The sequence below is a fragment of the Boleophthalmus pectinirostris genome, unplaced genomic scaffold (assembly GCF_026225935.1).
Source record: "Boleophthalmus pectinirostris isolate CB_2022bp ecotype Guang Dong unplaced genomic scaffold, ASM2622593v1 HiC_scaffold_10, whole genome shotgun sequence".
NCBI classification, from domain to species: domain Eukaryota; kingdom Metazoa; phylum Chordata; class Actinopteri; order Gobiiformes; family Gobiidae; genus Boleophthalmus; species Boleophthalmus pectinirostris.
Window position 1 is genome coordinate 80,162 of NW_026570971.1, and position 14,839 is coordinate 95,000.

At 52.5% G+C, this 14,839-nt stretch overlaps 2 protein-coding genes across 2 annotated transcripts in view; both read right to left on the minus strand.

The window, feature by feature from the left end:
* Positions 1-2,859: 2,859 nt before the first annotated feature.
* LOC129411016 (protein NLRC3-like) lies at positions 2,860-9,181 on the minus strand. Its single transcript, XM_055160464.1, has 9 exons — positions 9,145-9,181; positions 7,229-8,831; positions 6,847-7,017; positions 6,066-6,233; positions 5,217-5,384; positions 4,950-5,123; positions 4,810-4,856; positions 4,487-4,623; positions 2,860-2,865 (listed from the first exon to the last, which is right to left on the minus strand). Exons 1-9 carry the CDS (start codon positions 9,179-9,181, stop codon positions 2,860-2,862), a joined length of 2,511 nt encoding a protein of 836 aa, XP_055016439.1.
* A 1,299-nt stretch (positions 9,182-10,480) lies between these two features.
* LOC129411018 (translation initiation factor IF-2-like) overlaps positions 10,481-14,839 on the minus strand; it is a 7,752-nt gene continuing 3,393 nt past the window's right edge. Inside the window, exons 3-4 of the mRNA XM_055160473.1 lie at positions 11,352-11,462; positions 10,481-10,640 (exon numbers count right to left, since the gene is read on the minus strand). Of these exons, the coding sequence (XP_055016448.1) occupies positions 10,481-10,640; positions 11,352-11,462 (271 nt within the window). The remainder of the gene's footprint in view (positions 10,641-11,351; positions 11,463-14,839) is intronic.

Sequence of the window (14,839 nt, forward strand, 5' to 3'; positions counted from 1 at the left end):
TTATGATCAGAGCCAAAACATTCTGAGCTCTTTTGGCTCCAGAGAATATTGGTGGTTTATTGAATGAAAAGCAGCACAAAGTTCAAGAAAACAACATTTTATTATTAAGGAGCCAATTTATTACACAAAAACAATCAGACACTTTAACACATTTATATCTGTATTTAGAGACGGGTCCAGCCTGGTCCTCGGACTAAACCGGGTCCAGCCTGGTCCTCGGACTAAACCGGGTCCAGCCTGGTCCTCGGACTAAACCGGGTCCAGGCCGGTCCTTGGACTAAACCGGGTCCAGCCTGGTCCTCGGACTAAACCGGGTCCAGGCCGGTCCTTGGACTAAACCGGGTCCAGGCTGGATCCCCTTTCACTTTGTCACTGGTGTCGTCACATGAATCAATAAAAAGTTAGATTTATTTTTCTTATTTTCTTATTTCTTTATTTGTAAAGGGACAACACAGATTAATGAACATTTCAAATGTAAATACATAAAGTTTATAAAGTCTGTGGAGCATTTCAATCTTCAGTCCTTCAGCCTCAGGTTTATGTCAAATCATTTACAGGAAAAAGAAAAGTACAACAACAATCACACCAAAGTACACAACACCAACACACACACACACTATACACACAACACACACACTGTACACACAACACACACACTGTACACACAACACACACACTGTACACACAACACACACACTATACACACAACACACACACTGTACACACAACACACACACTATACACACAAACACACACACACTATACACACAAACACACACACACTATACACATAACACACACACTGTACACACAACACACACTGTACACACAACACACACTGTACACACAATTCATTTCAAACAGTTCATCTAAAATTCAAAGTCCAGATTTAAAGATTTAAACCAACAACTCGTCAGTATAAAAACATGATTTGTTTAAATCTGTCGACACATTTGATGATTGAACTTCATGTTTTAAAGTTTTATAAAACTCTGCAGAGTTGAAATTTCTCGTCCATGAGCTGTTTCTGTGTCTCATGTTTGACGCTCAATAAATAAAAGAGTTTGTCCAAAAACACTTTTCTTAAATGACACAGAGCGTCGACTCTAGAGCTGATCTCACTGTGGGATTTTTGGAGTTTCTTTTCACAAACTCCTTCAGACGAGGTTGGAGCGAGACGATTAAAAACTTTGTACCAAATTAAATCTAAATATTTGATTGTGTCGTCCCAGTTTAGACATTTGTATTTGTCAAGTTTTCTGCAGAACTCATCATTTGTGGCTTTTTGTCTAAAACCTTAAGTGATTTTTTAAAGACAGTTTCAGCTCATTTATGTCCAACTTGTGCTGCAAACATTTAAGTGCAGCAAAATTATTGAATTTAAACACATCATTGCTGAGTTTGTCATTAGATTATTTCTTATGTGATGAAAATGTGATAAATTATATTTGATTTTATTCACTGTTTTTGTTGTTGTTTGAACAAAAGTCGTGGGTCCAGTGAGACTCTCAGATCCTTCACCTCGTGGACGAGTTTCAGTTTTGTTTCCACAAGCATGTCTGAGTCTGTGTCCAAAGCAGGTCTACAGCGTGTCTACAGCGGGTCTAGAGCGGGTCTACAGCGGGTCTAGACCAGGAGCTCGTGGTACTCTCCGCAGAAGTAGGCGGTGGAGCCGTAGGAGCGCAGGCCGAACCCGATGGCGGGGACCAGGTTGTGGGGGAAGCGTCCGTAGAACGTGTGCAGGTGGATTCTTCGGTCTCCTCTGGAATCGGCCTTGACCTCGTAGAAGGACAAAGCTCCAGCGTGAAGGTCCAGAAACACCCCCACACGTCCCCGCCCCCCCGCGGGCACCTGAGACAGAACCTGCTGCTTCGAGTCGTGACACACGGCGTACCTGACACACAGAACCGGGTTTAGACCTGGTTCAGTCCTGGTTTAGTCCTGGTTTAGTCCTGGTTTAGTCCTGGTTCAGTCCTGGTTCAGTCCTGGTTCAGTCCTGGTTTCAGTCCTGGTGTAGTCCTGGTTCAGTCCTGGTTCAGTCCTGGTTCAGTCCTGGTTCAGTCCTGGTTCAGTCCTGGTTCAGTCCTGGTTTAGTCCTGGTTCAGTCCTGGTTCAGTCCCGGTCTAGTCCTGGTTCAGTCCTGGTTCAGTCCTGGTTCAGTCCTGGTTTAGTCCTGGTTCAGTCCTGGTTCAGTCCTGGTTCAGTCCTGGTTCAGTCCCGGTCTAGTCCTGGTTCAGTCCTGGTTCAGTCCTGGTTAGTCTCCTGGTTCAGTCCTGGTTCAGTCCTGGTTCAGTCCTGGTTCAGTCCTGGTTCAGTCCTGGTTCAGTCCTGGTTCAGTCCTGGTTCAGTCCTGGTTCAGTCCTGGGTTCAGTCCTGGTTCAGTCCTGTTCCTGGTTTTAGTCCTGGTTCAGTCCTGGTTCAGTCCTGGTTCAGTCCCTGGTTCTAGTCCTGTCCTGGTTTAGTCCTGGTTCAGTCCTGGTTCAGTCCCGGTCTAGTCCTGGTTCCTGGTTCGTTTGTCCTGGTTTAGTCCTGGTTTAGTCCTGGTTCAGTCCCGGTCTAGTCCTGGTTCAGTCCTGGTTTAGTCCTGGTTTAGTCCTGGTTCAGTCCTGGTTCAGTCCTGGTTTAGTCCTGGTTTAGTCCTGGTTTAGTCCTGGTCCAGACCTGCCCTCGGAGCACCACAGTCTCCAGGAGATCTCGTTGAATCCAAACACACATCTTCTGTCGTCTCCCCGGCGACGGATGCTCCTGTCTGTCACAGCGATGGCCACGCCCCCTTTCCACTCCACCTCCCAGTAGCTCCGCCCACTCAGACTCGGACCCGGATCAGGACCAGGACTAGACTGAGGACCAGGACCGGACTTAGGACTGGACTCAGCCGGACCCACGGTGCAAAGGATCTGGAGCAAGGAAGAGAGTGTGACAGGTGCCGTCCCAGTGTGTCAGGTGTGTCAGGTGTGTGTCAGGTGTGTGTACAGGTGTGTGTACAGGTGTGTGTACAGGTGTGTGTCAGGTGTGTGTCAGGTCAGGTGTGTGTCGGTCAGGTGTGTGTCGGTGTGAGGTGTCAGGTGTGTGTCGGGTGCAGGTCAGGTGTGTGTACAGGTGTGTCAGGTGTGTGTCGGTGTGTGTCGGTGGTGTGTCGTGTGGTGGTGTGGTGGTGTGGTGGTCAGGTGTGTGTCAGGTGTGGTCAGGTGTGTGTCGGGTCAGGTGTGTGGTGTGGTCAGGTGTGTGTCGGGTGTGTGGTCAGGTGTGTGGTGTCAGGTGTGTGTGTGCGGTGTGTGTGTCGGTGGTCAGTGTGTGTGCAGTCGGGTGTGTGTCAGGGTGTGTCGGTAGTGTGGGTGTGTGTCGGTGTGGTCAGGTGTGGTCGGTGCGGCAGGTGTGTGTCAGGTGTGGTCAGGTGTGTGTCGGGTGTGTGTCGGGTGAGGTGGTGTGTCAGGTGTGTGTCAGGTGTGTCAGGGTGTCAGGTGTGTGTCGGGTGTGGTCAGGTGTGTGTCAGGTGTGTGTCGTGTCAGGTGTGTGGTGTGTCAGGTGTGTGTCGGGTGCGGTCAGGTGTGTCGGGTGTGTGTCAGGTGTGGGTCAGGTGTGTGTCGGGTGTGTGTTGGGTGGTCAGGTGTGTGTCGGTGTGCGTCAGGTGTGTGTCGGTGCGGTCAGGTGTGTTCGGGAGTGGTCAGGTGTGTGTCGTCGGGTGTGTGTCGGGTGCGGTCAGGTGTGTGTCAGGTGTGTGTGTCGGGTGTGTGTGTCGGGTGCGGTCAGGTGTGTGCGGGTGTGTGGGTGTGTCGGGTGTGGTCGGGTGCGGTCAGGTGTGTGTCAGGTGTGTGTCGGGTGTGTGTCGGTGTGCGGTCAGGTGTGTGTCGGATGCGGTCAGGTGTGTGTCAGGTGTGGTCAGGTGTGTGTCGGGTGCGGTCAGGTGTGTGTCAGGTGTGGTCAGGTGTGTGTCGGGTGTGTGTCGGGAGCGGTCAGGTGTGTGTCAGGTGTGGTCAGGTGTGTGTGTCGGGTGCGGTCAGGTGTGTGTCGGGTGTGTGTCGGTGTGTGTGTCGGTGTGTGTCGGGTGCGGTCAGGTGTGTGTCGGGTGCGGTCAGGTGTGTGTGTCGGGTGTGTGTCGGGAGCGGTCAGGTGTGTGTCGTGTGTGTGTGTCGGGAGCGGTCAGGTGTGTGTCGGGTGCGGTCAGGTGTGTGTCGGGTGCGGTCAGGTGTGTGTCGGGAGCGGTCAGGTGTGTGTCGGGTGTGTGTCGGGTGCGGTCAGGTGTGTGTCGGGTGCGGTCAGGTGTGTGTCGGATGCGGTCAGGTGTGTGTCAGGGTGTGGTCAGGTGTGTGTCGGGTGGTCGGTGTGTCGGGTGCGGTCAGGTGTGTGTCGGGTGTGTGTCGGTCAGGTGTGTGTGTCAGGTGTGGTCAGGTGTGTGTCGGGTGTGCGGTCAGGTGTGTGTCGGGTGTGTGTCGGGAGCGGTCAGGTGTGTGTCGGGTGCGGTCAGGTGTGTGTCGGGGGCCCTGACCTGGGGGTACCAGTCGAAGCGTTGCGGGTGCTGTGGATATTTCTGTTGTTCTTCGGTGAACTGGACCTCGGGTTTTTTCTCCAGAACTTTGAGCTCGAAGTTTGCGGTGGTGAGATCGAACCTCGGCTCACACGAGTCTGAGCGGAGACAAGTATTTACCTCTGTGTGTGTGTGTAGGTGTGTATGTGTGTAAACATTTATACACACACATTTACACATAAAATCATTCAGTGAAGTGACGTTTGTCGACGTCTCGTTTCTTTCAGACTCTTCAAAAAAACTTACGGCACCAGAAACACCGACTTAAACAAACTCACACTCACATTTGGCCAAACCCGGCATTTTCCACCAAACACTCTGAGGGTCCAACCTGAAACACACAAGAACCAGAACTGAACCAGGACTAAACCAGGACTGAACCAGAACTGAACCAGGACTAAACCAGGACTGAACTGGGTCTGACCTGAGTGTGTGGAGGCTGTAGCGCGGGTCGTCTCTCAGGTTCTTCAGGGTCTCAGTTCCGAAGATTCCCGGGTGGTTGAAGCTCAGGTCCAGCTCCTGGAGGTGAGTCGGGTTCAGGGTCAGAGCCGCGGCCAGAGACGAGCATCCGCTTTGGGTCACGAGACAACCAGAGAGTCTGCACAGAACCAGAACATGACCAGAACTGACCCGGGACCGACCCAGAACATGACCAGAACTGACCCAGAACCGACCCAGAGCTGCTCCTCACCTGAGCACCTGGAGCTCACAGGTGTCACTCTTCAGTCCTTCACACAGTTGCTTCACTCCACAGTCCTCCAGGTCGTTGTTGCTAAGGTCCAGTTCTTTGAGACTGGACCGAACCAGAACTGAGCCCAGAGCAGAACAGGAGCGCTCCGACAGGTGACACAGGGACAACCTGAAAAACAGAACACGCTGAAAGAGAACTCTGTGTGGTTCTGTCTCTGTGTGGTTCTGTGAGGTTCTGTGTGGTTCTGTGTGGTTCTGTGAGGTTCTGTGTGGTTCTGTGTGGTTCTGTGAGGTTCTGTGTGGTTCTGTGTGGTTCTGTGAGGTTCTGTGAGGTTCTGTGTGGTTCTGTGAGGTTCTGTGTGGTTCTGTGTGGTTCTGTGTTCTGTGTGGTTCTGTGTGGTTCTGTGTGGTTCTGTGTGGTTCTGTGAGGTTCTGTGTGGTTCTGTGAGGTTCTGTGAGGTTCTGTGTGGTTCTGTGTGGTTCTGTGAGGTTCTGTGAGGCTCTGTGAGGTTCTGTGTGGTTCTGTGTGGTTCTGTGAGGTTCTGTGAGGCTCTGTGAGGTTGTTTTACATGAGAAACATTTGGGAGAATAAAAGCAGATACTGTGACTCTTGGAACATTCAGATCTGTTTATGAACGAGACGAGCAGAGAGGAACCTTCAGGGCAGGTCTGAACCAGGTCTAAACCAGGACTGAACCAGGTCTGAACCAGGTCTAAACCAGGACTGAACCAGGTCTAAACCAGGTCTAAACCAGGACTGAACCAGGACTAAACCAGGTCTAAACCAGGACTGAACCAGGACTAAACCAGGTCTAAACCAGGACTGAACCAGGACTGATCCAGGCCTCACCTGAGCACCTGGAGCTCACAGGTGTCACTCTTCAGTCCTTCACACAGTTGCTTCACTCCACAGTCCTCCAGGTCGTTGTTGCTAAGGTCCAGTTCTTTGAGACTGGACCGAACCAGAACCGAGCCCAGAGCAGAACAGGAGCGCTCCGACAGGTGACACCCGCCCAACCTGACAGAGAGGCAGGGTTTAGACAGGAGCAGCAGGAGGAGGAGGAGCAGGAGGAGCAGGAGGAGGAGCAGGAGGAGGAACAGGAGGAGGAGGAGGAGGAGGAAGAGCAGGAGGAGCAGGAGGAGGAGGAGGAGGAGGAACAGGAGGAGGAGCAGGAGGAGAACAGGAGGAGGAGCAGGAGGAGGAACAGGAGGAGGAGGAGCAGGAGGAGGAGCAGGAGCAAGAGGAAGAGCAGGAGCAGGAGGAGGAGCAGGAGGAGGAGCAGGAGGAGGAACAGGAGGAGGAACAGGAGGAGGAGCAGGAGGAAGAACAGGAGGAGGAGCAGGAGGAGGAGGAGCAAGAGGAAGAGCAGGAGCAGGAGGAGGAGGAGCAAGAGGAAGAGGATCAGGAGGAGCAGGAGGAGCAGGAGGTGGAGGAGGAGGAGGAACAGGAGGAGGAGCAGGAGGAAGAACAGGAGGAGGAGCAGGAGGAGGAACAGGAGGAGGAACAGGAGGAGGAGGAGCAGGAGGAGGAGCAGGAGCAAGAGGAAGAGCAGGAGCAGGAGCAGGAGGAGGAGCAAGAGGAAGAGGATCAGGAGGAGCAGGAGGAGCAGGAGGTGGAGCAGGAGTCGTACATGGCGCGGGTGGAGGCCTGCAGCACTGGGAGCAGGTGGAGCAGAGCCTCCTCTGATGGACAGAACTTCCGGAGATCAAACAGATCCAGGTCCCGATCCGACGTCAGGAGCAGGAAAACCAGAGCGGCCCACTGAGTCGAGGAGAACCGGGCCGGATCCAGAACCCCGGACCTGAGGGAGAGAACACGACCGGTCAGAACCACGGACCTGATCCAGAACCCTGAACCGGACCTGATCCAGAACCCTGAACCGGACCTGATCCAGAACCCCCGACCTGAGTGAGGGACACTGACATCTGAACTGACTAAACACAAGAATAACAAACATTCCATGTTGGGGCTGTGGCCCCTCCCTCCTCAGTGTGGCCCCTCCCCCGTCTCACCTGAGCTGGGTCTGGACCTGCTGGACGAGGCTATGGTCCTGCATCTCGCTCAGGCAGTAGAACAGGTTGAGGACTTTCTCCGTGGACAGCTCCTCCCTCTGTTCCTCGCTCACCTTCTTCTGCAGGTACCGCACCGTCTCCTGATTGGTCGCCTCGCTGCCTGTCGGTGACATCAGCCCCCGCAGCAGCCTCTGATTGGCCGGCAGGGACAGACCCAGGAGGAAGCGCAGGAACAGGTCCAGGTGTCCGTTGGGACGCCGCACGCACGTCTCCACCGCCGTTTTGTAAAAGAGCACCGGGTCCGAGCTCTCGGACCCGTCCTCCACTAGAAGGTTCTCTCCGGAGCTGAAGAAGGTCAGATGGACGTGAAGAGCGGCCAGAAACTCCTGCACACTCAGATGGATGAAGCTGTAGACCTTGTCCTGGTACAGGCCTGGCTCCTCTCTAAAGACCTGTGTGAACACTCCGGAGTACACTGAGGCCGCTGCAGCGTCCAGCCCACACTCGCTCAGGTCACTCTCGTAGAAGATCAGGTTTCCTTTCTGCAGCTGCTCAAAGGCCACTTTTCCCAGAGACTTCACCATCTCCCTGGTCTCTGGAGTCCAGTGAAGGTCCTCCCCTGATCCCTGCTGATACTTGATGTTCTGGACTTTGGCCTGCACCACCAGGAAGTGGACGTACATCTGTGTGAGAGTCCGGGGCAGCTCTGGTTCTGTTTGTTCCAGAAGCTTCTGTAGAACCTTGGAGAGGATCCAGCAGAAGATCGGGATGTGGCTCATGATGTGGAGGCTGCGGACGCTCTTGATGTGGGAGATGATGATGTTGGCCTGGTGTTTGTCTCTGAACCTCTTCCTGAAGTACTGCTCCTTCTGCGGGTCGGCGAACCCTCGCACCTCTGTCACCATGGAGACGCACTCAGCAGGGATCTGATTGGCCGCGGCGGGGCGCGTGGTTATCCAGAGGAGAGCGGAGGGAAGCAGGCTCCCCCTGATGAGGTTCACCAGCAGCACGTGCACTGAGGCGGACTCTGTGGGGTCGCTCAGGACCCGGGTTCGGCCGAAGTCCAGAGGAAGTCTGCACTCGTCCAGACCGTCAAAGATGAAGAGCACCTGGAGCTGTTGGAAGCTGCACAGATCTTTGGATGGACTGAAGAAGTGGTGCAGCAGCTCCTCCAGGCTGAACTGTGTGTCTCTGAGCACGTTCAGATCTCTGAAAGTGAAGGGGAACAGCAGCTGGAGGTCCTGGTGGGCCCGGCCTTCAGCCCAGTCCAGACCGAACTTCTGAGTCAGCACTGTTTTCCCCACGCCGGCCACGCCCTTCGTCAGCACTAATCTGATTGGTTGTGGTGAATGTGGGCGGGGTTTAAAGAGCTCTTCACATGTGATGGTCTCTGGAGCGGCCGGTCTCCTGGACGTCGTCTCCACAAGTCTGACCTCGTGTTCCTGGTTGACCTCTGAGGCTCCGCCCTCTGTGATGTGGAGCTCTGTGTAGATCTGGCTCAGGGGGGCGGAGTCTGAGGCTTTAGCCACGCCCTCAAACACACGGCTGAACCTGTGCGCCACAAGACGCCTGGTCTGCCCCCGGCACACGGAGCCCCGGGTCCCTGCGACAACAACGACAACAACAACAACAACAACATCACAGGACTGAGACTCAGACTCTGATGATATAAACAAATAAATACATTTGAAATAAATAAAAAAAACTGAACAAGAGACATAATGATATAAATGTAAAGTCCAAATAAAATAAAACAGATCATGAATCAAATATAAAATCACACCTTTATATTTGAGGTCAAAAGAAAGAAGAAGAAGAAGTCCTGTCAATATGATTGACAGGACAGTTGTAGGGAGTATTATCTGTTCCAGAAGGGTGAGTTGTATGGTTGTAGGGAGTATTATCTCAGGTCTTACTGGTCAGCAGGAGGTCAGCGAGTTGCTCCTGGTCCATGGTCTTGAGGAAGTCCAGGGTCAGAGAGAGGACGGCCTGAGTCCTCTGGTCCTGGTCCTGATCCTGGTCCGGTTCTAGGTCCAGGTCTGAGGTCAGGATCTTCTGAAGCTTCTTCAACTGTTGCTTCACGAAGGACACGAGGTCCTCCTCCAAACGCTGCACAGAACCAGGACTAAACCAGGACTAAACCAGGTCTAAACCAGGTCTAAACCAGGTCTAAACCAGGTCTAAACCAGGTCTAAACCAGGACTAAACCAGGTCTAAACCAGGACTAAACCAGGACTAAACCAGGACTAAACCAAGTATAAACCAGGTCTAAACCAGAACTAAACCAGGACTAAACCAGGACTAAACCAGGTCTAAACCAGGTCTAAACCAGGACTAAACCAGGACTAAACCAAGTATAAACCAGGTCTAAACCAGGACTAAACCAGGACTAAACCAGGACTGGTGGAGGTACCTTAAAGACTGGTTCCAGGTGGTTCTTGAGGTCCACATCTCGGTGGATCGACCTTTTGTTCTGTAAGACGTCCGACTCTGACTCCGCCCTAAAACACAGACACAGTCAGGACCTCCCTCTCCCCAGACGCCTCCTCTGTCCTCCCTCTCCCCAGACGCCTCCTCTGTCCTCCCTCTCCCCAGACGCCTCACCTTGTGAATTTCAGGTATTTCTGAATGGAGCTGTCGCTCTTTAGGGACTGTGGCTCTGGTCTTGGTTCTGATCCCAGACCTGGTCCTGGTTCTAGTTCTGGTTTGGGTCTGGGCCGAGGGGGCGGGGCCGGGCGGGGGCCTGGTTCTGGATCGGTTCTAAAAGAGAAAAGAGGAAAATGCTCAGAACCTGTTTCAAAAATCATTTAAATCATTTAATTTCTGTGTCACATTTAAGGCGGTTTCAGTTAACGCAGCTGGAGTCCGGCTCCAGTTCGACTCTGCTTCATTTTCCGCCCAGACTTTTCAAAACATTTTAATATTAAAGTTCAGACTCTCTAGGTTTAAATTATTATTATTAATATTTATATATTTGTCTTCTTTTTGTAGGTTTTAGGTTTAAAATGTCACTTCCTGGCTGGAAACTGTGACGTCATCACTGGGGAATTTCGTTACTGTTACCGTAGCAACCGTGTGGTAAAACGCACCAACACAAACTAAACCAAACTAAACCAAACTAAACCAAACTAAACCAAACTAAACCAAACTAAACCAAACTAAACCAAACTAAACCAAACTAAACTAATCCCCGAAACAAATGTGACATTTATACAAAACCAAACCAACCAAACCAAAGCAGAGATTTGTGTCTCACCTCGTGAAGTCCAGGTTTCTGTAAATGGAGCCGTCGCTCTTTAGGGACTGTGGCTCTGGTCCTGGTTCTGATCCCAGACCTGGTCCTGGTCCTGGTCCTGGTTTGGGTCTGGGTCGAGGGGGCGGGGCCAGGCGGGGGCCAGGTTCTGGGTCGGTTCTAAAAGAAGAAAATGGTTAGTCCCCTCCCTCTCCCCAGACACCTCCTCTGTCCTCCCTCTCCCGAGACACCTCCTCTGTCCTCCCTCTCCCGAGACACTCTCCTCTGTCCTCCCTCTCCCCAGACACCTTCCTCCAGACACTTCCTCTGTCCTCCCTCTCCCGAGACACCTCCTCTGTCCTCCCTCTCCCGAGACACTTCCTCTGTCCTCCCTCTCCCCAGACACCTCCTCTGTCCTCCCTCTCCCGAGACACCTCCTCTGTCCTCCCTCTCCCCAGACACTTCCTCTGTCCTCCCTCTCCCGAGACACTTCCTCCGTCCTCCCTCTCCCGAGACACCTCCTCTGTCCTCCCTCTCCCCAGACACCTCCTCTGTCCTCCCTCTCCCGAGACACCTCCTCTGTCCTCCCTCTCCCCAGACACCTCCTCTGTCCTCCCTCTCCCGAGACACCTCCTCTGTCCTCCCTCTCCCCAGACACCTCCTCTGTCCTCCCTCTCCCGAGACACCTCCTCTGTCCTCCCTCTCCCCAGACACCTCCTCTGTCCTCCCTCTCCCCAGACACCTCCTCTGTCCTCCCTCTCCCGAGACACCTCCTCTGTCCTCCCTCTCCCGAGACACCTCCTCTGTCCTCCCTCTCCCGAGACACCTCCTCTGTCCTCCCTCTCCCGAGACACCTCCTCTGTCCTCCCTCTCCCGAGACACTTCCCTCACCGTGTCTCCTCTGTGGACCTGCTGCTCTTGGCTCCGAGTCCTGGTCTGGTCCAGGGTTTGGCCTTTGGTCTGGATCCTGGTCCTGGTCCTGGTCCTGGTTCAGGGTTGGGTCTGAAAGGGGCTCAAGTTAAACCTACAGTCTGTGTAAAGTGTTCTACCTGTGCAGGTGTGTGTTGTGTGTGTGTTGTGTGTCTGTGTGTGTGTCTGCGTGTGTCTGTGTGTGTATATGTGTGTGTGTGTGTGTGTTGTGTGTGTGTGTGTTGTGTGTGTGTGTGTGTGTGTGTGTGTGTGTGTGTGTGTGTGATGTGTGTGTGTGTGTGTGTGTTGTGTGTGTGTGTGTGTGTGTGTGTGTGTGTGTGTGTGTGTGTGTGTGTGTGTGTGTGTGTATGTGTGTGTGTGTGTGTGTGTGTGTGTGTGTGTGTGTGTGTGTGTGTGTGTGTGTGTGTGTGTGTGTGTGTGTGTGTGTGTGTGTGTGTGTGTGTGTGTGTGTGTGTGTGTGTGTGTGTGTGTGTGTGTGTGTGTGTGTGTGTGTGTGTGTGTGTGTGTGTGTGTGTGTGTGTGTGTGTGTGTGTGTGTGTGTGTGTGTGTGTGTGTGTGTGTGTGTGTGTGTGTGTGTGTGTGTGTGTGTGTGTGTGTGTGTGTGTGTGTGTGTGTGTGTGTGTGTGTGTGTGTGTGTGTGTGTGTGTGTGTGTGTGTGTGTGTGTGTGTGTGTTGTGTGTGTGTGTGTGTGTGTGTGTGTGTGTGTGTGTGTGTGTGTGTGTGTGTGTGTGTGTGTGTGTGTGTGTGTGTGTGTGTGTGTGTGTGTGTGTGTGTGTGTGTGTGTGTGTGTGTGTGTGTGTTGTGTGTGTGTGTGTGTGTGTGTGTGTGTGTTGTGTGTGTGTGTGTGTGTGTGTGTGTGTGTGTGTGTGTGTGTGTGTGTGTGTGTGTGTGTGTGTGTGTGTGTGTGTGTGTGTGTGTGTGTGTGTGTGTGTGTGTGTGTGTGTGTGTGTGTGTGTGTGTGTGTGTGTGTGTGTGTGTGTGTGTGTGTTGTGTGTGTGTGTGTGTGTGTGTGTGTGTGTGTGTGTGTGTGTGTGTGTGTGTGTGTGTGTGTGTGTGTGTGTGTGTGTGTGTGTGTGTGTGTGTGTGTGTGTGTGTGTGTGTGTGTGTGTGTGTGTGTGTGTGTGTGTGTGTGTGTGTGTGTGTGTGTGTGTGTGTGTGTGTGTGTGTGTGTGTGTGTGTGTGTGTGTGTGTGTGTGTGTGTGTGTGTGTGTGTGTGTGTGTGTGTGTGTTGTGTGTGTGTGTGTGTGTTGTGTGTGTGTGTGTGTGTGTGTGTGTGTGTGTGTGTGTGTGTGTGTGTGTGTGTGTGTGTTGTGTGTGTGTGTGTGTGTGTGTTGTGTGTGTGTGTGTGTGTGTGTGTGTGTGTGTGTGTGTGTGTGTGTGTGTGTGTGTGTGTGTGTGTGTGTGTGTGTGTGTGTGTGTGTGTGTGTGTGTGTGTGTGTGTGTGTGTGTGTGTGTGTGTGTTGTGTGTGTGTGTGTGTGTGTGTGTGTGTGTGTGTGTGTGTGTGTGTGTGTGTGTGTGTGTGTGTGTGTGTGTGTGTGTGTGTGTGTGTGTGTGTGTGTGTGTGTGTGTGTGTGTGTGTGTGTGTGTGTGTGTGTGTGTGTGTGTGTGTGTGTGTGTGTGTGTGTGTGTGTGTGTGTGTGTGTGTGTGTGTGTGTGTGTGTGTGTGTGTGTGTGTTGTGTGTGTGTGTGTGTGTGTGTGTGTGTGTGTGTGTGTGTGTGTGTGTGTGTGTGTGTGTGTGTGTGTGTGTGTGTGTGTGTGTGTGTGTGTGTGTGTGTGTGTGTGTGTGTGTGTGTGTGTGTGTGTGTGTGTGTGTGTGTGTGTGTGTGTGTGTGTGTGTGTGTGTGTGTGTGTGTGTGTGTGTGTGTGTGTGTGTGTGTTGTGTGTGTGTGTGTGTGTGTGTGTGTGTGTGTGTGTGTGTGTGTGTGTGTGTGTGTTGTGTGTGTGTGTGTGTGTGTGTTGTGTGTGTGTGTGTGTGTGTGTGTGTGTGTGTGTGTGTGTGTGTGTGTGTGTGTGTGTGTGTGTGTGTGTGTGTGTGTGTTGTGTGTGTGTGTGTGTGTGTGTGTGTGTGTGTGTGTGTGTGTGTGTGTGTGTGTGTGTGTTGTGTGTGTGTGTGTGTGTGTGTGTGTGTGTGTGTGTTGTGTTGTGTGTGTGTGTGTGTGTGTGTGTGTGTGTGTGTGTGTGTGTGTGTTGTGTGTGTGTGTGTGTGTGTGTGTGTGTGTGTGTGTGTGTGTGTGTGTGTGTGTGTGTTGTGTGTGTGTGTGTGTGTGTGTGTGTGTGTGTGTGTGTGTGTGTGTGTGTGTGTGTGTGTGTGTGTGTGTGTGTGTGTGTGTGTGTGTGTGTGTGTGTGTGTGTGTGTGTGTGTGTGTGTGTGTGTGTGTGTGTGTGTGTGTGTGTGTGTGTGTGTGTGTGTGTGTGTGTGTGTGTGTGTGTGTGTGTGTGTGTGTGTGTGTGTGTGTGTGTGTGTGTGTGTGTGTGTGTGTGTGTGTGTGTGTGTGTGTGTGTGTGTGTGTGTGTGTGTGTGTGTGTGTGTGTGTGTGTGTGTGTGTGTGTGTGTGTGTGTGTGTGTGTGTGTGTGTGTGTGTGTGTGTGTGTGTGTGTGTGTGTGTGTGTGTGTGTGTGTGTGTGTGTGTGTGTGTGTGTGTGTGTGTGTGTGTGTGTGTGTGTGTGTGTGTGTGTGTGTGTGTGTGTGTGTGTGTGTGTGTGTGTGTGTGTGTGTGTGTGTGTGTGTGTGTGTGTGTGTGTTGTGTGTGTGTGTGTGTGTGTGTGTGTGTGTGTGTGTGTGTGTGTGTGTGTGTGTGTGTGTGTGTGTGTGTGTGTGTGTGTGTGTGTGTGTGTGTGTGTGTGTGTGTGTGTGTGTGTGTGTGTGTGTGTGTGTGTGTGTGTGTGTGTGTGTGTGTGTGTGTGTGTGTGTGTGTGTGTGTGTGTGTGTGTGTGTGTGTGTGTGTGGTGTGTGTGGTGTGTGTGTGTGTGTTGTGTGTTGTGTGTGTGTGGTGTGTGTGGTGTGTGTGTGTGTGTCTGTGTGTGTGTGTTGTGTTGTGTGTGTGTGTGTGTGTGTGTGTGTGTGTGTGTGTGTGTGTGTGTGTGTGTGTGTGTGTGTGTGTGTGTGTGTGTGTTGTGTGTGTGTGTGTGTGTGTGTGTGTGTGTGTGTGTGTGTGTGTGTGTGTGTGTGTGTGTGTGTGTGTGTTGTGTGTGTGTGTGTGTGTGTGTGTGTGTTGTGTGTGTGTGTGTGTGTGTGTGTGTGTGTGTGTGTGTGTGTGTGTGTGTGTGTGTGTGTGTGTGTGTGTGTGTGTGTGTGTGTGTGTGTGTGTGTGTGTGTGTGTGTGTGTGTGTGTGTGTGTGTGTGTGTGTGTTGTGTGTGTGTGTGTGTGTGTGTGTGTGTGTGTGTGTGTGTGTGTGTGTGTGTGTGTGTGTGTGTGTGTGTGTGTGTGTGTGTGTGTGTGTGTGTGT